Consider the following 22,064-nt stretch of genomic DNA (forward strand, 5'->3'; position numbering starts at 1 on the left):
GAATATGTAAAAGAATGCCTCCATGATTAAACAAAAAAAGAACATTTATATAGTAAATAAATAAAGTTTTACATCAGTGTGTGTTTGTGTCTGCACTGCCCGTCATTTGTCCAGTGGGACTTGTTGCCCCTTCGGGTTGACCAAACAACCTCCTGTTAAAGCCGCCGCTCGATAAGCCCCACTCTTCTTCCTTCATCACAAGGACGGGTCTCTTGTCGCTGGGTTGAGTGTGAGAAGTTAGATACAGCGAACAAAGCATCAATCACTTACTAAAGAAGCTTGTTTGCTCAGTGGTTATATATCAAGTCGAACAAGCCTACATATAAGGTTCCTCACAGATATGACTCCATATATTTTCATTGTGTTTGGCAACTCATACTGTTGAGCAAATGTTTGAGCTATGATTATTGTTGTGCAACAACCACAATAAACACCTTTATATAAACACCAGTGTATTATTTAGGCTTTATAAAATGACAAGAACTGGTTCAAGTCATGTAACCTCTCCTTCTAAAGTGCTTGTTTGAGGTCAGAAGATCAGTGGTCCACTCAAGGTGTCATTGTCAGATATTTCACATTGATATCACGCAACATCCTTTAGCACGTCTAATGAGGCCAACGGAGGATTGCAAGGCTTTTTTTTTTCCTTTTTTTTTAAACAATGTTAACTCGATCTGTGTGGTACAAGAGCCAATAACTTTTGCTGTCAACAGCAGATCAGCCGTTTGACCCTGATGCTTCACGAAGGCAGTTGTTGGAACATGACAAGACGCTCTGTGTACGAATGATGACTTTGGACAGATGTTTAAAAAAGAAAAAAAACAAAACTGACTTGAGAATAACTTGAATTTCCAACTGCATTCAAATGAATGCAGAACTTAAATCTACTGTACCACAAATGTAAAGAAAATTACAAACACCAACACATTCACAAGAAAATATACAAGACTGTATTGACATGTTCTTAAACTGGATATATTTTTCAAAGAAATATAGCAGTTGGGGTTGAACAGATAGCAAAGACCATTCATCTGCACTCTACCGTAGCTTAGTAAACTCCAAATTTGGCAGATAACTCAGTACAAAGTCACGTTGTTGCCAAAAATAGCTGTCTACAGCCACGTCCCGAGAGCGCCACTTTGTTCGTGCTTATCTTTGGACACTGGCTGAAAGGGCTAGGGTTGTAGGATGTGTGAAAAAGGAGTCTACAGCAGGCCCGAGGCGGTGAAGACCCTTTTCAAGTGACACCTCCTCCTGCACGTGCTTCTGTAGATTACTATATGTAGCTCAAAATCTCTGAATACATCCAACTGCAAGATCAATACAACAACTATTTTAGAGCAAACAAATATAGTCAGGGCAGAGAAGATGTTTGACCACCATCACAGCACAAGTCTATCCTCTCCTCCCTCCTGGATGACTTGACCGATGGACGCCTCGCTCTGCGCTCTGATGAAGCACTGCTTCTTACACTCCATGAGCTGCTCCAGGTCCCGCCACAACTTCATCTGCTCCATGTTGGCGCTGTGACTTTCCCTCACTACCTTCTGTTTCTCACGCAGTTTCTGGAATCATCAAATGGAAGAGGAATGAAATCTTGTCGCTCCTGTCCTCATTTAAAGGAATGAATGTGTAGAACAAAAAAAACTCTGCCCACACCATCACTTAATAGGGCCAGAATCAAACTTACACAAGTACTATTCACACATTTATAAGTGTATTTGATTTTCTAATTAATCTTTGTTCTCTGCTGTTTGTTCATTCACACTCACCTTTCCGAGTAACTCTTGCTCAGCGATATTCTTCATGTACACCTCCCTGCAACAAAAGCAGACTCAGATAAATGTTAGGATGAATGTGTGGAATTTCATTGGGTGTAATGGGTTTAAAAACACAATACAGAAGCAACAGCCGCAACATGAGCCCCCGGGGCTGCAGGAAGGCCAGGGAGCAGCTGGTCAGCCCGTCTCAGCTCGCTCACCTGACAGCCTTCTTCCTCTCTTGTGGATCAGAGGACACGTAAGCCTTCATCTCATCAGACGCTCGCTGCATTTGCATCTCAATGATCTGTGAAAGAGAGAAACAAAGGCTCACCTTTTTTTACTGTTGCCAGTGGGCAGATCATGAGAAAGACAACAACTCAGTCTGACTTTTTAATCATCGAGACATTGCCGATAATCAGCATATTATTTCTTGCCTGTGACATGCTGTTGATGTAGTGATACTGGTTTTCATCCTGCGTGATCTTTTCTCTTAAGGTTTTCACATCCTGTTAGATAGAAAACGGATAAATAAAAAGCTCTCCGACAAGTGGCTGCTGAGTATAACTCCCTTATACCTCCTCCAGCTTCGATCGGTTGCTTTCCAAACCAGCAGCACAGCTTTCATACTGAACTTTCTTCTCCTCGTGCTCCTGGTTCAGCTCCTGCAATCATAAAGAATATAAATAAAAAAGAATATAAGGAGAGTGCAACTGGAAGAGTAATATCCAAACCTTTGACGACAAAAGTGAAGCACAGCAAAAGTCGAAGGATAGCACATTTAGATTCAGATATTGCAAATGTGAGGCGAGGATGTGGTTCTGTTTGTCACAGACAATGGCCTTTTAGCAGTCTATTTATGTCTTCTTGTTGCAGCTCCTCAATAATAGTGGTCGTCCAATGCGATGGAAGTGTAATTCTGGGAACATGCGTAGGAAAATGTAATCCACTGCTAAGCGAAGCAATGTGTGGGGACTTTCCCATCACACTTTTATCTTGATTGGCCAGTTAAATTAATGTAAATGATGAACAGGAGTAGAAAAATACATTGCCCCAATCTAAAAAAAAGATGTATAATTCAAATACTGTTGTATTCTAAACTCACCTGACAGCGCTGGCGCAGCGATCGCAGCTCTTTGATAATTGGGGCCAGTGCCGACTTCTTCTCCACGATCATAGCGTTTAATTTCTTCACCTGCAGAATAATGAAAATAGAGTGACCACAACATGCACTTAATAAAAAAAAAGAGGTTTTAGGCGTCAGTTACCATTTCAGACATGTCGTCAAGTGTTCGACCTTTCTTTTCATCCAGCTCGCTCTTGATGGCAGACACCCTCTCCAGCTCCTCTTGTGTGTTACTGTAGCCAGCGATGCCCTTCTCAGCCTCCATGGTTTTCTTGACAAACATAGACCAATATTAGAGCTCCACATTTCAGTGCAAAATGCGGTGAGTCATGATAAGAAGCATTATTACTTTAAAAATATCATCCAAACACATATTTAGTGAGCCATTTTTCTTTAAAAAAATGGAGCTGTTTTGTTGCAGAAAGGGGCATGAACTAGTCAGACTAGCTGCACCCTGACTGAATCATTCACTGTGGATGCTTAGCCGATTCCTTCCATTCCTCATCAGTCAGCGCATGCATAAATAAAACCAACCATGACTGTCAGCTGCCATTACTCTTAGTCAACATTTATGGCCCCCATGCAGCAACAGTTTTGTCTTACCCTCAGTAACAACTACACTTTCTCGCCAGAGATTTTAGGGAAACTATCTGCCCCTTGGCCCCTTGGTGTTTGTACATGACACACATCTTACTGGTAGTTCCATCTTTCAAGTAAATGTTGGATGCATCAAATAATGAACTTGCTAGATCTAACCAGTTTCTGATCTCCAGAAAAAAAAACCTTTGCTTTGGAAATTGGTATGTATATTATGTTAGTATATATATTATGGACCCTTAATATAGTTTACGCCATCAGACCACTCATCTTTCTGAGATGAGGGCAATAAGGGAGAGGAGAAGAATCATGATAAGCTTGAAAGCAAAATATTCCTCGTGTTCCCTGCCTGCAAGAACTCTAGACAGAACGAAGTGTGTCAGACATGGCGATTAGGTTTTCAGGTCAGGTCTTCGCTGGACTCACTGGCAACTGGAATTCACTGAAGGTCACGGCCCTCTCTCTCCCCTTTGTGTCCAATTGATTTCCAGCATTAAATTTCTCGATACACACTGATAATATGAAAACTATTGTGGAATTTTATTCTTGCAATGCTTGATTTTCGCAGCATTTCCAGATTTGCCCTTTTCCAGAGCGGTTCAGACCCATTTTGAACTGGCTGTTTAGCTTAGTTCAGGCCATCTTTGTCTCTGAAATCAAGTCACTTTTTGATGCTCGTTCCAAGAAGAAATGTACTCAATTTTGAAATTGTTGCACTTTTATTTATTTAAGTTTTTTAAAATAAAATGTAGATGATGTTTATGTTTGAATTTGTTGGTATTATTATTATTATTATTATTATTATTATTATTATTATCCAAGATATGTAGTGTTTCTGTAGCTAAATAGAAAACATCAGAACACATCAGTGGGATTAGAGAAGAAACTCAAATGAGGAAGAAAGCAAAGGAGCAGCCGATGAATCAGAAATAGAAGCCTGGCCGGTCCTGCGTCACACAGATAACCAGCAAGTCATGTGATCGGACAGCAGAGAGGTGTGAAACCATTTCGAGGAAGATTTCAGCACTTAACTGTTAATGAACCTGAGTTGAAATCATACATTCTTCAAAATAGAGGATGAACATTAAAGTGAGCACAAGTTATACGCAGTTAACAAACTGTAATATCGCAAAACTATCATCAATCACATGTAACTTTCAGCACTTAAGAAAGCAATCGCTGAGAACAAATGCTAAAATAATTTTTCTAGTAGATAGAGATGTCAGCCTCAGTCAGTGAGGGATCCAAAAGTCAAACAGTGTTTGTCTGAAACACATTTAAACAGAAATACCAAATTTGATTTAACAGATAGCTTTGAAATTACTAGAGCGAACTGTTGTAGTGATTTTGTGGTGTGACAGTAAGAGTGAAAAATGGGAAGAGATACCAGTTTCTCAAGGACTGTTTCATGCCGTTGTCGGAGTATCTCTTCAGTCCGTTGGAGAACTCCATATTCGGCTTTCATCTCCGCAATTTCCTGTCGCTTCTTCTTGTATACCGTTCCCTTGCTGCGCATTCTAGCCACCAAACGCTTCAGCTGCAGGGAAGAAAAAGAGGAGTTTTAAACGTTCATTCAGAACTTGTTGGAGTGTGTTTGATAGCTTTGAGTCCAATGAAAACATAGTTACTGTAATGAGCTCATGACGTTAAGTTGAAAGCAGGAGACACATTCATAAACGGAACATTGATTCAAGGCTGAAAAAGGGAGGCCATGAAATGTGACACTAGGCCCCAGCCAAATACATCAGCCACAATGGATTATGCAAAAAAGGTGGAATAAAAACAAACAGTAACTGTAGTAGAACTAAAAAAAATTGATCCAACTTTTCACTGGTGCACATGAAACGGATGGAGACAAGAGTTTCCTGGCTTGATTCTCAATGATATATATTTTGATTTTGCCAGTCACTTTCAGTCATATCCAATGAAAAAAACTCTTCAGACCTTCCTCAGATTAAAAAACAATAGTATCTATGTGGCTAACCTGCACCTGACTTCTCAGCTCTCACTCCTTATCAGAAGTGTAGTTCACTTTAAAGGTTTCAACATGGATAAATTAGAAGAGGCTGTATAACTGAAAAATGGAGACGGGTGCTTGATCTTTTAGGTCCTCCTGCCAGATATGGACGGGCTTCCTGTAGAATGATGGCTGTAAGAGGACGTTCAATTACTGTCTGCAGGGACGAGACTGTTCCACAATGAAGAGCAGCTATAAATGAACATGGACACGGGAGAACAGCCCCAGAAATCACAGAGTGCTCCATGTCCTTTGGGGACTCATGCAGCCAGAGTAGTGGGAGTGTGTATGTATATTCTTTGTGTATTTTAAGACTTCAAGGGCGTCTGTGGCTGAAGGGAATTAGCACAGCAGCATAATACTGAATAGCGTTCGTGACAGCATGTTCCCAAAACAACTGCTGTCCAACTTGCCAACCACTGCGTCATAACAGACATAAAATTCAGAAGTAATGGTCAGATAATTAAGTTATTGTGAAAAATGGAGATGGTGTCTTCATAGAAGTAAGGCTATATTTAACCTGTGTGATGTGGATAGATGACTGATGTGGTTGAAAGTCTCGGCCTGACCAATGGTGAGCAGACGCGGTCATCCCTCTGAGAGATCCTGCAGTTGGTGGGTGGCATGTGATGACACACACCCGGCAGAATGGAAAATACTTCTGATAAAGTGATCACTGTGGCTGATGATAAGCCGTGTTTCACAAACATTTTCCATTCGCTTCATTCATGCGCAGACTCAAGGGCCATCTTTGTTCCTTCCTGGGACCTAAAAGTGTGCCCTTTTCAAATTACATAAACCAGTTATGCAATATTTAAACCAGGCTCCTCACTTTTCTAAGCTTGTTAACATCATGCATGAAGGATACCAAAGTTGTCTTGAACTATAGCATCAAGTTTGGACTAACTCCACGTGGTATACAGGTGATCTAAGTTCTAAGAGGGAACAGATGAAGTTCTCCTGTCGATGCAAAAAAAAAAAAAAAAAACCCTATACGGTGATGTGATGGCTGAAATGCCGGACTGAAGGATATTAAGAGTGAGGCCCCTTGCAGCACTCGAGCTCGAAGAGCATAGTGCGACTCTTGTTGAGTGCAGCTCCAACCTCAAACTGCGTCAAACACCAGGCTATAAAAATCTCATCCGCACAAAAGAATACACAGAGCACAATGCTCATCTAACAGCTGTCTCGCTTCAGGGGGAAGCTTAATGTATGCCTTCAGTGGCAAAAAGAGGAAGGGTTTTAACCACGCCTGCTGCTTCAGTACATAGATGAAAAGTTTTCAATAGTCTCAGAACGGCTGAGAACACACCGTATGTTTTTTTTCTCTTAGCTCACAACATAATGTCAGCCATGTTTGATGTATCTATCTAAAAAGTATTGTGAGACCGATTGCATGAGTCCCATGAAGAATACTTGGTCATACTTCGCTGAGTCAGTTCCTGCTCCTGGATTTTGTCTCTTTCAGTCTATTATTGGCTGTGCATGGGAATGTGCGGGAGAATGGGGGGAAAGAGGATAACGAACATTAGACACTGAGTCTGTCTGTGTTTAGATAAGAATAAAAATAGCTCGCAGGGTTTTCTGCTATTTAGCAGGCAACATTTGTTGTACGGCGGCAACAGTGAATTAACACCACCTTGGTGAAGGTAAAGTGGCAGAAAGTGGCAAGATGAACTTGTGTGACGCGTGTTATGAGGGCACCTCATCATCTCTGATGACCTCTTCTCCATCAGAGGACTGCGTCTGGTTGTTCCTCTGCCTCAGTTCCCGCTCCACTGCAGCCAGCTCCTCCCTCGCTTCCTGAAGCTCCTCAGCCTTCGCTTCCTTCTTCCGGACGATGATGGAGGCCTGTGGGAGTCAGGTTACAGGAAATTATTACAGCGTTCAATTACTAGAATAACTAGATGTTTTCATTCATTAATGTACATCAAAACAGATTAATCGCTTCTTCCTGTTAAACACGAATAGTAGCTCCACAGTGAGACAAAAGCAGTGGCTACAGCATTTAAGCAAATGTTACTATTTGCATGTATTTGGAAAAAAACAAATGACCGGTGAATTACTCATTTAAATAGCAAACATAGGCCAAATCACATCACCACTATTTTGTGCCACAGGAGGACCATAAGTGGAAAAAATATATTTAATTCTACTTTTTTGTTTTATCAATATTCAAACAGAGACTTGGAATACATTATGGAGAGGTGGAGGAGAAAAAAGCACAAAAACATAGACAAGTCATTTAATGATAAGGTTACTTTTCGGGTGTTTATGGTAGAAAACAAATACTAGAAGATTAACTACGAAGGATTTGTGACCACGCATATCTCCACCAAGCCTCAAATAATTTGTTACCATCGTCTGCGTCCAATGGGCTCCATTGAACAGCAGGTGGCGGTTAGGACCTCAAATCTGGCCCTAAGGTTTTGAGAAATATTACTCATATATAGACAGGAAACCACCGCCATAGCAAAGGTCAATATACTGTGCCTTCACCCCATTCCTAAAAAGTGAGTCTAAAATTCAATGTAGAAATTTACTAATACAAATAGTATGTCTGCGTTGTTGAGATCCCATTGTTGCACAAATGACGTTTGATAATGATAAAAGCATAGCAAAAACTGCAGCTATAGCGATACCATTATCCACAAACACTGAGATCAAAAGACAAAGAATGCCATTGTATAGCGATTGCGATGACATGAAAGGAATATTTCTGTGTGACTTCGACTGGAGACGGGACAATGGTGTGAAGGAGGAAACACAATAATGGTGAGTGCTCCACTCGACTCATCACGACTTGTGTTGCCCCATAACTGATTAACACGGCGTCATTTTTATATTTATATTAATAGTGCTATCACATCTTGTTTTCGGGGAGCTGGGGGGTCACAGTAAGACGTTCATGTCTGACAATTCGTTACAATTAATTTCCAGAAATCTGCAGATCATCGTTCATAACTGTGACTATCCATGGTATCAGTTGGAAGAGACAGCATAAAAAACAAAGATAATAAGTGGTGTCAAATACCTGCTGCCTGTAAAGAGTCAATTTATCATCCATGGGGTCACTCCTCATCATCTTTTTCTCAATCAACTGGTTTATCTGAGCATCGACCTCTTTGATCTAAAACAGAAACAGATAGTTATAACTAAGTGGATATCAATATTTATGATTGTGGGCAGACCTTGTCCTCCAGCTCTTGGAGGTCTGCGTGTCCCATAGCGGGCTCCGATGCCACCTTTTGAAGGTACTGCACTGTTTGCCTCATTCCCTCCAGCTCTTTGGGGAGTTTCTCTGAGACCATGTAGGAGTTGATCTTGATCTCCTCTTCAAGCCTCCTCATTAAACCTGAAAGATGCAGAAGGTTTGTAATTAGGTAGTGAGATCCTCTTCATATTCAGAACCTCACCGTCATATGTGGTTATTAGTGGAAAAAAAGACTAGTCGAGACTCGACCCGTGACATAACGTACCATATAGGTTACTTCATCAAAGCGGTGCCAGTTTCACCTTGTGTCTCCAACCTTACATCAGCCAGCTAGGATGAAGGCATGCTGAAACGCTACCTCTCCACCTGGGTGTTTTGTGGTCTCTTCTGAGCTTTAAAAAAAATTCTGATTCGATCAGGCATCACAACAGAGCTATGCCAAAAAGTATCGCTGAGCTTCTCTAAAAGGAAGAATCCACTGGGGACAAATTTACTGTCAAACAGGAAACCAAAACTGGATTTAAGCCCTTTGTCTTTAGGTGTCCTTTGTCTTGAACAACAGTCCGAAGAACAGTAAGGAAAAAACAATAACAGTCATCTAGTATTTTCAAAACCAGATAACTTGTCTTGAATCTCATTATAATCTGAGTGCCCAAACACATTGGTAACGTGGTCAATTCCTACATAAAAATAAACGGACAATCCTGCTATCTCTTCTATGCTGCTCTGTTTCTTGCTGCACTCATCATTTTCCTCCTCCCTTCTCTCTGTCCTCTCACTTCTGACCTTCTCCTTGTCCAGTCCTTAACCATCATGTCATATATGTCTCTAACATAAATGCACAGGCCCTTGACCTCTAATAATAAAGCACCCTGAGAAAACTTCACATTCCACTGTCCGGTACATGAATATGACTTATATAAATGTAACAAACATGACAGTAAGATAGAGAGAAGAAGCACACAAATAGACATTAGCTCACAGATACTTCACGTTGTTCCATTTGTCTTGTTATTTAACTCTAAAGCAAACACCGCATGTTTGACGTACGAACTACATTTAACTGAATTTCAATATTTTCCACGACAACTAGCTTGTTATCACCCACGTGGTTCCATAAATATAGCACACTGCCGCAAATGCGTAAATCTTAGTTGCCAAAGAGTCCGCAGCAGCAGATGTGAACAAATTAACACTGAGCTCATCAGATTAGCTCCATTATTGCACTTTGAAGATCAACGTAATTATAGAGCTCAGCGATTGGGAGACTATTAACTGACACGGTCCCTGAAGCATTACTGTGTTCTTGGATCTCTAGCCAGCCACGTAGTGCGGATGCGGACACAGATCTCACTCTCTGGGTTGTTGTCTGTTGCAGCCTGACGCAGATCCTTCAACTGCTGCTGTGACCTCTGGAGTCGCTGCTCTGCCTGGAACAGCTGCACACATTTACAGTGGTAGATTCAATGAGTCTAAGTTGCAGATAACACATTTCATTTATTTGAAGTTGTAAAGAGATTTTAGAGGTTGTAAAAACAAGAAGTCAACTTCAAAGTAAAGGACGCCTTAAGTATGGTAAAGAACAATGAAGGCTAGTATATTTGCACTTGTGATTTGTAACTATGTAATGAATATACTTGTGATATAGAAAATGTAGACATTATGGACAATTCTGCTGTAAGCGATGGTCAATAAAATCAAATAAGTGAAGAAATGCGTCCAGACTATCACTTGAATTTCTCTGAAGAAAGAAACCTAAGCCGATTTTCACCACTCATACAAGCATCACAGCCTGAAAGAAAAGGAAAAGGCATGTGCACCCACTTGATTTTTTTGCTCTTGCTTCTGGTTGGCCAGAGATTCCTCCCTCTCCTTCTCCACTCGCAGCTGCCGAGCCTGCTCCAGCATTCTTTGATGGTTGGACACTGACTCCACCTAATGGACACATGCGTGAACAGCTCAACCATCACCCACTTAGCAGGAAATGCTCAGACAGACTCAGGTTTCACCTTTTGGCAGGAGCTATGTGTATAAAGAGCTCCTAAATCCACACCTCATTACTTTACTGCCTTGTTAAGACAGTCACAGTCAGTAAGACAAGCTGGTAATTTACATCCAGGGTCATGTTTTCATTCCTGAGACAATCCCAGAGCCTTATGAGCATTAAAAGAAACATGAAGTGGATGCTAGGCATGACAGACTCACCCTCTTCCTCAATCTCTCCACACGCTTGATGAGTTGGTCCTTCTCCTCCTCCATCGCACCAATGTCCTGCCAATTAAAATGTAGATTTTATCGCAGAGCAAACGACTGACACTCATTAAACAGGAAGTATAATCAGATCTTGGTCTGACTGAAATCAATATTAATTTGAATAAGAAGATTGTTCTGTTTTCTTAAAATGTAAATGATAATAATAAAGCAAGAACAATACTAAAAACAATACCACTACTAAGTAAAATAATAACAACAATATTAAACAACTTGAAGTAAATAAAAAACGACATATTTCCTTTGTGATAGATTTTTAAACAGCATATTTCTCGTCAAAATTTCAAGATGAATTCTTATGACGAAAGAAAGAGTCAGGAACAAATGTGTTTTTTAGGTTAGCAAAAACAACAAGGATCTTGTGCTAAAATTTGAACTAATTTAAGAATTGTTCGGTAATCCCTGTATTAAAATGCATTAGACTTTGGTCAAACGATATTTTAACAAACAAGGACAACACTGCGATGGACAATCAGATGATATTTAATAAGAAATCTGAATTTACCTTTCTGATTTCTGCAGTGGAAAAGCCAGAGGTTCTCAGCTGCTCACACTCTTTGTGGTAGCCCTTAAATCCCTCCACCAGCTCTTCATACTGCAAATAAGTGACAACGCTCTTCCTGTTTACTTTTATTTAAGGTAATAGTTCAAATACAACTTCAAATTTAATCTGACAGACCTGGTGATAGGTGTCACTGATGACGTCATCTTGCAGAAATTCTGTGGGAACCTCGAGTTTGACAAGAAACCGAGACAAGTAGGCCCTCTTCTTCAACTCCGGCACCTTCTGGAGCAGCCAGAAAAGGATGGGGTGCACCACAGGCTTACTGCCACTTATTAGACCCTGTCCGAAGGTGCCGCTGCAAAAATTTGACAAGACAATAAAAAGCTCGCAATCGATGAGACACAAGACTCGAGAGCATGGCTTTCCAATGCTGAGAGGCATAGCATCAGAAAAAAAGATTACATACACAAATATTGGGCTACGTTGCACTAATAAATCTGCTGTTTTGGCCTGAAAAAGTCCAGTTAAACAGTTAAACCGTGGCAAAAGATAAGATAGCAGAGATTATGTGGATTAATACGTGACCCTTGTGATTATGACTGATAAAAGCTTAGATAATAAACCTAACAATATTGCAAGCACTTACACATCTGATGAGTTTGCAGAAGGTTTGTACTTCAGTGTGCTTAGTAGGGCACACATTCTCTTCACAGTTTGCTCCGGCAATTCTTCGCGGATGTCGATATCTTGCTGAAATCATGTACACAAATAAGGTGTAACAGCACTTGAACAGTCACAAAAGATGAGCAGAATCTCTTCCTTTAAAGTCGACTTAATGACCTCTCCCCATAGTCAACATACTTAGTTCCACTCTCTCCCAACCACAATTTAAATTAAACAGTCTAATATCATTGTTTAGAAACAAACACAGTAGCAACTGCTCTCTCACCTTGGAGTCTATTTCAGACAAGACGTCATTCAACGTCTGAAGCAGCTGCATTGGTTCCAACGAGTCGAATGTAATTAAGTTAAAGTTTTTCCTGAATGGTTCTTTGTTGAGCTGCTCAACGATGAATTTCAGCTGTTCGCTCATTATGAACGATTTAAACTTCTTCGTTTTCTAGACGTTTATGCTAAGCGCTAGCGTCGACTGGCGAATAATACAGACAGTGCAATGAGTCGCATTTAGAAACCACCCAAATCAACTGGGGATGTTAATCAGAATGACAAAAGACAATCTCTTCCTAAATATCCGAAACGACGTTGTTGAAAACCTTCCCATAGAAACCGTAAAGGCGTCGACAAACGGTTGCTAACCGGAAGTAGCGTTAGATGGCATTCAAAAGGAACGTTTTGCGTCAAATTTACGCAGTAACGTATTCGTTTAAAACGAATTAGAATCAGAATCAGAATAGAATTGATTGCCATGGTCAGTGGAGGTTCCATCAACTAGGAAAGGTTTTTTTAAATAAAGTACTTAAAGTATAAAATAAATAAATAAAATATAACTAAATATTAATAGTATAAATAAAGTAGCCGATGAAGTTGTAATAATCTATTCTCGTAATAAAGAAAAAACGTATACCCCTAAAACGGTTGTATAACAAGTTAATATGAAGACATTCTATCGCTTTACTTTTTCATTGCAGTTATTTATCTGATAACGCTTTTATAGATCCCATTAGAATTACATTCTTCGCCCAATGTAAGACTATCCCTCCATACTTTCTGCACTATTTAAGTGGGGTGTTGGTTTTCACCTGATGTGTTTGAAAGCGTCACTTCAAGTTCTGAACCGTCAGGTGGCGACATGTCCAAACACAGTAGCGTCTCATCGAACTTTGGACCAGCTCGTCCCATTTTCAAGTGGATTTCCGTGTTTCGAAATCCCAAAGTGAGACGTGATATGATTGTAAATACTCACGGACAATAGCTCAAGATTAATCTCCCACCGAGTGGGACGGAAATACTTTTTTTTTAAATGACATTTTCTGTCAGTAACATAAATCGGTTGCACGATGTGTAATGTCATTCTGGAGACTTTTGTTTCTTCCCCTGAGCATACAATATGTGATGTTGCTGGGACTAGGAACATCTGCCATGTAACGTTTGATTAGAAATATTGTTTCGATGATACTTTATCCCGACTGAAGTAGATTTTCGCTGTAATCCCAAATCACTGCCGTGTTGCCCCGCCTCTTTCTGCTGGAGCTCTGACTAGAAGCCAAAACACCACGGAGCTGCGAGTCAGTCTGACAGCAAGCGCCAAACAGCACCCAAGATCAAGCGCGTATCTCCACCAGAAATCAGGATTATAACACGTTCCACGGACCTTTAAACGGAGGAGCTTTCTAATTCATCTTTAATACCACTTGCGCACTGTTTTAGCGTTGTTTCTTGATGAGCGTTCAACTTAAATCTTTGCGTTCATGTCAAGTGGATCTCCCTTCACCTGGCGCTGGAATTGTTGGCTCCACAGCATGGACGCTCCACGTCTCAGTAGGTTTTATTCAGGTCTAGATGAGTTGATGTTTCTATTCTGATTCGTTGGTTTTGATGTCAGCGTTGTAACCATGGTGGAACCAGTCGGGTTTGTTGAAGCATGGCGAGCTCAGTTCCCTGAGTCTGACCCCCCATGCATGCAGTTGAACTGCATGGGAGACATTGAACAAGAGCTGGACAAATGCAAATCCTCCATCAGGCATTTGGAGAAGGAGGTCAACAAGGAGCGCTTTCGGATGATCTACCTACAGACTCTGCTTGCAAAGGAGAAGAAGTCTTATGATGGGCAAAGATGGGGGTTTTCTGCGGGGTCCCAGTCCAGTGATGGAGACCTGGTCAGTGGTCCAGATGGCCAGCAGATGAACACTGACGAAGCAGACATTGTGGATGAGCAGTTAAAGGAACCAGGCAAGAGTGTGCGGTGTAAACCACATCAAGTGACTGAACAAAAAGGTGACATATCACCTGTTCGCCAGGAGTCAGTCATTCCTGATTTCCCAGTGGGTCCAGGCTCTGTAGCAGCCTTGAGATCCAACTTTGAACGCATCAGGAGGGCGAACTCTCACACCGCAGGTGATAACAAGGCAATGGGGGTCCCCGAAAAACCCTTTTACGTGAACATGGAGTACCATTACGATCGAGGGCTGGTGAAGGTGAACGACAGAGACGTTTCAGACAAGATCAGCTCGCTTGGGTGTCAGGCGATGCAGATGGAGCGCAAAAGGTCACTTCATTCTGTCCCAGGGAACCTCTCAGCCGTCACAGGGGACATCAGCAAGTGTTTTCAGAGAGGTAGGTCCAGTGATGGCAACTGCAGCTACAATGGGTCATATGATGAACCTGAAGGCAACTGCATGGGGAAGTCTGAGCGGCAGCCAGCTGACTATCAGCCGTACACCAGTGTGTATGTCGGGGGGATGATGGCTGAAGCGGACACTCGGGTCATCCACATCAGAGACCACAGCATAGAGGAGGATGCAAACCTCACCTGGCCTCGGAGGTCCTACTCTCCCGGCAGCTTTGATGACGGCGGAGGAGGCTACACGCCCGACTGCAGCTCCAACGAGAACCTGACATCCAGCGAGGAAGACTTTTCCTCCAGCCAGTCCAGCCACGTCTCTCCCAGCCCCACCACCTACCAGATGTACCGGGAGAAGAGTCGCTCACCTTCCCAGCAGTCCTTCGACAGCAGCAGCCCCCCCACACCTCTGTCCCAGAAGCGCCTCAAGCAGCAGGTGACTGTGTCTGAGGCCTCCGTCATCGGAGTTCGGAAATCGGGTCAGATTTGGCCCACTGATGGAGACTCCACCACCTCCAGCAGGACCTCTCATGACAACAGTGTCCAAGGAGATCTGGGTAGGTTTGAGTTGATGACAAACCTTTGACACACCTCTGGCTCATACACAATGTCTACATGAAATTTGATATGCCCTGAATGTATCATGAACTGCTAGAGTGTCTTTGTGTCGGCTCTCAGTCATGCACCTCATCATACTGAGAGGATTTAAACAGGAGAATTGGACTTTCATTTGGTTCTTGAAGGAGGTTTTGCCTCTGAAACTAATGATCTAAACTTATCTCCAGTCCTTAAGTCCTCCAGGAACAAGAACAGAACAATGGATTCACCTCTGGTTGTGGTAGAATGAAGTCAAACATTCCTGAGTGTAATTTCTGGGCTGCTTTTGAGGATGATGCCAGGATCTTCCATAATGGAGCTGCTGAATATTGTTGGTTTCACCTTATAATAACAAGTGTGGTGTGGCAATGTGAAGATGCTGGCTCTTTGGTCTGATGCAACTCTGCGCCTCAGAGTGCTGTAATAGTATTAATGTACTGGAAGGGGTGAGTTTCAGGCAGGATCATATTGAAACTAACTCTTTAAGTGGAATAGTGTTGTGAAATATTGCCCTTAAGATTCTGAGTTCTTCATCCTGCTCAAACAGTCAGCAGAACTCAGAGACACTTGCTCCATATAATTTTGAGGATGTCAATTTTCCCCCATCTGTGACTTGTCACAGTCTGTCCCTGAGACACACAGTGTCCTGTTGTTTGTTCCCTCTCGTAGCCACATGTGCACCACTTGACTTTTTTAACCATCGTCGATCGAAGAACTGAGCTGAAGTTGAAGCAGGCTTCTTGTTTGTCTGTGTTAGTGTTTCGCATTCATTAAGCACTGCGTGCAAATGCTGCCGACTGAATAAAAAAAAGGAAGTGTTTAAATTAGTAAAATGGAAATTTGATAGATTGATGAAAAGAACTTTGTATACATTTCAGATGCTTATTGAAAACAACTCTAAGTAATGTGTGTGAAAGGCTGAAGCAGGTCATGAGTTTTAAAGACCCAGGCTAAGTTCCTGAAAATGAAAACATGACGTCTGGCTGAAGAAGTGTGAATGCTGTTTCGTAGTTTACGTTATATGGCTTTTCAAGCAGTTGTATGCTAAGACAATTTAGATATGTAACATGTTGGCGGGAAAATTGTATCTCTATTCGCATCGTGTGTTTTAAATAACAATTCTGTTCTGATTTAAATGGTTAAATATATTTTTTCTCACAGCCACATTTTATTTATAATTACTTTAAACGGTTGGAAATCCTTGTTTTTACTGTAATGCAGTCCACCTAGGTTTGAAATCGATGCACTCAAGCTGCATCTTTCAAACCAGCCGAAGGGTTTTTCAGCTCTGAGAGCAGTGTTTTCTCTGGTCTTTGTTAGTTGGCCTGCCCTTTCTTTTGGGTCCTTCTGCTCGTTGGCTGCTGAGTGCTTTAGCTTTCTCTCCCAGATCCTCTCGACAGACACGGTGGCCGCCCCGGGGCTTCCCAGTCTCTCGGCCTTGTCCACCGCGAGTGTTTTCATGTCAGCACACATTAGTGTTGTTGTCCCTGCTCCAGAGTAATTAACTTAAAGGGGTTTGTCTAGCGTGATAAATTTAGGGAGGTTCTTTGTTGTCGGAGGTAAATCCCTGTCGAGTAACTTAAAAAAAAGGGGATGGACGGGCTCAAAGTGTGTCATGTGGTTTCCAATCGAAACACCATCAGTGTTTCCTGTTGTTACATGTGAATACAATAGTGGAATCAGTCACAGTGAAGGACTATTGACACGCTCACAATATAACAATGTAAAGTGGGATAAAGCGAATGGTCTGGAAGACTTGGTAAAGCCAAGGACAGCAGGAGACTCCAGAGGAGTGCATTGTTTATGATTTGTAAACAAGGAGTTAAGGCCAGGGGTTTAGCACCGCAGGATTGGGAGCTTTTATCGGGATCTGATCAGGATTCCAAAAAATATGTAGACAATTTACCAGATTACACAGCTAAGCACAAAAAGAGTTTAGTTATGTAAGGTTGGTTGAGCCTGAAAGCTCTCTGACTCAAACCGTGTGAATAGAAGATGATATAAATAATCATCAAGCCTGTATGTTGCTGCGCCAAACTTTTTTATTCGAGCCTGTCAGATAGTGGTTATACTTCTCTTTTTCTACATGAAACAATAGTGGCATTGTTTGTAGTCCCACCAAATCATGAAGGTCAATAGTCTTCTGCTTCACAGTCATTGCCTTTCTCTCGTCCTACATTTCCAATTGGACGGTTTAACTCTCAATATGCTGAACTCATCACTTTTGCAAGGGTTCAGTAAACAATAGTCCATCACATGTTACACAGATTCCACAACTCAGTCGTCATCACAGTTGCTATCATTGTGCTTTCCAACCAGCACATGACACTCCACAACAACACAGTTTAAACTTCTTGGACTTCCTGGTCTGGTCACATTGCAATCTTGTTCCTCAGTTTGTGGGTTTATTCTTAGAAGGTGAAGATCACAACTGTGCACCAGTTGTGTGATGTACATTTCTTGTTAGATCAAGCAACATCATGTGTGAACAAACTCAGACGACCTGTAAGAAAACAGTGCTGAAGTAAAAGGAGAGAGTTCCGGGAAGTCTGCTGTGGGTCTGGGAGCAGAGGTTCTCTGATGGCATACTTGGGTGTGGAGCGGCTGAATCACACAGGACTAGTTCATGTCGCGATTTGTTGCAGAGAAGGAGGACTCAATAGAGCACGTGATCACTTTGCAAGGCGTCTTTGATCAATACCTGTCGCCGAGACATGAAGTATGATGAAGAGTTTTTATTCAGAGTGGGTGGTGGAGAAACAGATATAATGCCCTAAATCCAAATTCTTTGACAGTGTTCTGACCTTGTTTTTTCAAGTTCCAATGATGCGTTCTTCTCTGTTTAGTTGCTTTTCATGATGGGTGATCAAAAGAACTAGCTCCGGAGGGGCCACTTTATATGCTGATACTGTTGTGAGGGGTTGCCATGACAAAAAGATGGAAGGATCGAAGACAAAAAGTCTTAAATGCGACTTAAATGACGCGACTAATTTTATATTTTGTACTGCAATATTGTGACTCCTCACGCTGCTGGTACATAAACCTTGTTTTCCGTCACTGCAGAAATCTTTAAAGAAAAAAAAGTAATGCACCTGTGGTGTCGCTTATGCTGGGGACAAAACTGAGCACTATTATTAACATATGTTCATTGTCAACTGCTTTGATAGCCACAGTTTCACATGCTTGAATTTATTGTTTTGAATGAACATCATAAAGAAGAAACAACGCGCCAGAAAGCAGGCAGATTTCAAGCTCTTTCCCCGATATCAGCAGGGCCACAGTGCGGATTTAGATTTTTAATTTTATCCGGGCGAGGCTTTATTCGTCTTTAACCTCCTGTAATCCACAGGAAAGCGCAGTGTGACTTTGCTAGTTTTCCCACACCTCCCAGTTTTTCAACACAGGGGTTTCTTTTACCAAACAGAGGTGAGCTCAGCTGGGAAGACCCAAACGCATCACTTACATGACTTCCAGTGACGACATCCATTTCCTCTGGAAATAAAGCCTTCTTAATTGCTTTTTCCAGAATGTCCAGCACCACTGAATAGTTTGTTTTAGCTCAGCTCCAATCCCAAGTACCAGTGTGTTCATGAGTTTTGTGTTTAAAGAGAATAGTGGAAGGCTGTAGATTACCTCGTGATACAGAACTCCAACTTGTTTTGTATTTTAATCAATACCATTCCGTTTTAAGGGACTGTGTTTTTGTTGAAATGCTGAAATGCGACATAACGCTAACAAACCAAACGTGTCACGCGCCTGCTCCTGTCCTACTTTCACTGTCAGGAAAAATCCCTCATGCTTGTTACACAGTTGTTCCACGCAGCATCTCTTAAAATGGCCATGTGTGTTTTGTATAGTCAGCGGGGATCCCCCTTTTAATACATGCTTGAAACCTGCTGTTCCACATCAGCACGCTGTCCAGAGGAGACCTGCTGCCGATGCGCCGGCGCAGCTGCTCCTTGTGGCGTTTGCTTTGGGGATTACCAGAAATCTGGACTTCTTTTCTGGTGTTGTAATAACATTACGTTGCACGTTGCTGGATTAAGCCCCGGGGAGAGAGCTTGTTTGAGGCCAGTCTTCGCAATAAACCGATCTTTATTGTGGTTTGTGACTTTTACTGAACGGTCGGAAAGTTCCTCTTTGTGTTTATTATCAAACACAGAAGTGTCCACTAAGATCCAATGAAATGCCGCCTGTAAAACTAGCGTAATCTCCTGATACTGGAAAAGCTTGGTGCTTCTGTTTGTGAATATTAAACAATGGGTCCATTACAGCGCTTCTGCAAATAGTCATGGAATATTTGAATGTGACATAAAACAGTCGCTGCTTTTTATGTGTGGTGTCGTCATGGGTGAAGTGACTATAATTAACACCATCATCATACAGCGTCATTTCTTTGTGTAATCTTATTAAAGTTAAATTGACTTAGTCTCCAGGGACTTTTTTTGTCCATGAACAGCCGTGTTTTTACTCTTCTTTCTGGCTATCTAGGCCGGCTTGTCGACCTTATCTGTGAGCAGAGCTGATGATTCACCGTGGGTCTTTAAGGAGGCCAACTGTCTTAAGGGTCTTCTGTGCCATAATTAATTATCATCATGACAGTGACAAGCCTGTGGCCTTTCTGTTGTGACTTATGAAAGGGCTGGGTGCAGCAAGGACGTGTAAAACGGCAACCCTGGGCGTCATGTTTAACCCAAAAGCTCAACTCAGATTGGGAAGGTTTGGCTCCGCCTCTGTCAACATATGCCTCTGTCACATTAACTTACTCGGATCTGTCTGGGCTTGCGATGACATTAATGGAAAGCGAGAGTCTGTCTTAAAGGTGATGACTGTGAGTAAATGTTCTGGGATCTGTCCACAAGTTAGCACCTTGCGCTGCATCAGCAGGAATCTAAGCCTCGTCCCCAATGTCAGCGAGCCACAGAGTCATGAATATTTTAGGTCCCCGAAGAAAGTCCAGACAAGCGCAACATTGTACCTGTGGCCCTTCATCTGAGGTGTGGTGGTCACAGAAGCCATGGAATCCAGCCTCACCCTTTCCTGGACTGTATCCGGCCGTACAGGAGGAAGTCCCGGCACCTCTTGTGGGCAGCTTGGTTTACCTTTGTGCCCGTAAAGACACCTGTTTCTCTGTGCACTGTACTGGGCAAATTAGCCAAATGCTGGAAGGCCACGACATCAAGCCGGACCTTGCCAGCTGCTCATTCTGTGCAAGGCAATGAATGGCCTTTTTGTTCCCTCTGGTCTGAATGAAGAACAAAACACTTGTTTAGTAGCTACGCAGGGTAGTTCACACTCGATTTCTCAATTAGATCCTCCAGACGCATAACACGGCGGTGGCCATAGATAACAGAAGAGAAATCTTTGGCATGTTTATGAGCCTCCGCGGGCTCCACTGGTTCGGTGATCCTCCCTCGTGCTCAGCCTCAGCCCCTCTGGTCCTGCAGTTTTAGCTCCCCTCCCAGGTCCCACTCAAAGGGCCCTCTGTGCTGCTGGCTGGCAGGCCAAGTGTTTATGGAATGTCTCAGCTGCTTGTGTGGCGTGGGGAGAACAGCTAATGAAATGTTAAGCGTTGTATGAGTTCACATCTCTTACAGCAGTCTGACCCCTGGAGCCTGAAGTGTCATGGGTCATCAGAGTTGTTTTGACCCAAGCCTCTTCCGAGACATTTTGTGTGGTCATCTAAACCTCGTGTGCTTCATTAGTGTTTGCATATCAAACCCTGAAGCTGGGGGGGATATCAAGATGTTTCCAGGACAATTGCTACATGAATATTTTCCATAGTCACGAGTCAATGGTTGCCATTTTTTTATTGTGTGGGAAGTTGTGTACCAACCTTCTCTACTGATCTGCACGACCTAAAGTGAGGATGAGCCACCAGGTCACCAAACTTGGCGTGACTAGGGTGAGATCTGTTTCGCACAACTCCTGTTGTGTGGTGTTTTCAGGTGTCAGTGTTCAGCAGTTCACTTCCATAAACAAGTAGGAGGTATAGAACTGGATTGGTATCGATCCCCAGGGCTGGAGAATCCGTATTGGATGTGAAAATTTGTACCGTCACAATCAAAATATTCAACCCTACAAACTTCATCCATTTAAGAAACTACCACTCCACTGAGTATGCAGCATTTAGCGGCACTGTGGGCTCATGTGAGCATCTATGGATCAGCCAAGCCAATGTACCTGAAAGAAGTTGCCTGTCTGGTGAAAAACAGAAATAGCTTCATTATCGGAGAAAAAACTTTATCTGTTCACTTACAAGTGCTGTGCCAATTGCAGCCATCACTTTTGAAAATCACACAGTGCGCTTGGTGTTTTGTGTAAAAACTGGTCCCTGAAAAAGAAAACTTTTCACTCACCACCCAATGAGCTAATTATATTCCAATATAATCCATTTTTAATAATTTGCGTCGCCCAAACATCAGTTAGCCAAATTGTTGTCAGCAAGTACTTGTGTGTCATCAGTCAGTGTGTGTGTGTGTGTGTAGCCAAGTGTTTCGCGTATCAGAAGTAAGTTTGGAAACACCCACTTCAATTTCCTGTGTGGCTCATGCTGCATGTTTGTGAGTAGATGACCATATTTCCATGTTCATCAATGCTGAGATCGAGCGACAGAGAAGCTTGTTTTTGGTCAATCGTCAGATGTTACAAGTCATGTAAAGGCCGCACCGTGCTT

At 42.2% G+C, this 22,064-nt stretch overlaps 2 protein-coding genes across 2 annotated transcripts in view; one reads left to right on the top strand and one right to left on the bottom strand.

Moving 5' to 3' along the window:
- Positions 1 to 93: 93 nt before the first annotated feature.
- On the bottom strand, positions 94 to 12,833 carry ift81 (intraflagellar transport 81 homolog). The gene is made up of 18 exons (XM_053870342.1): positions 12,440 to 12,833; positions 12,137 to 12,240; positions 11,665 to 11,845; positions 11,491 to 11,580; positions 10,920 to 10,985; positions 10,539 to 10,649; positions 10,069 to 10,153; positions 8,692 to 8,855; positions 8,535 to 8,630; positions 7,205 to 7,351; positions 4,871 to 5,020; positions 3,029 to 3,157; positions 2,866 to 2,955; positions 2,339 to 2,425; positions 2,198 to 2,269; positions 1,982 to 2,067; positions 1,773 to 1,818; positions 94 to 1,565 (listed from the first exon to the last, which is right to left on the bottom strand). Exons 1-18 carry the CDS (start codon positions 12,581 to 12,583, stop codon positions 1,383 to 1,385), a joined length of 2,031 nt encoding a protein of 676 aa, XP_053726317.1. The 5' UTR covers positions 12,584 to 12,833; the 3' UTR covers positions 94 to 1,382.
- Positions 12,834 to 13,428: 595 nt separating this feature from the next.
- si:dkey-91m11.5 (PH_BCR_vertebrate and RhoGAP_Bcr domain-containing protein) overlaps positions 13,429 to 22,064 on the top strand; it is a 33,530-nt gene continuing 24,894 nt past the window's right edge. Inside the window, exon 1 of the mRNA XM_053870244.1 lies at positions 13,429 to 15,348. Coding sequence (XP_053726219.1) covers positions 14,064 to 15,348 — 1,285 coding nt within the window. The 5' untranslated portion in view covers positions 13,429 to 14,063. The remainder of the gene's footprint in view (positions 15,349 to 22,064) is intronic.

This window comes from Synchiropus splendidus, chromosome 7, assembly GCF_027744825.2.
Source record: "Synchiropus splendidus isolate RoL2022-P1 chromosome 7, RoL_Sspl_1.0, whole genome shotgun sequence".
Lineage (NCBI taxonomy): Eukaryota > Metazoa > Chordata > Actinopteri > Syngnathiformes > Callionymidae > Synchiropus > Synchiropus splendidus.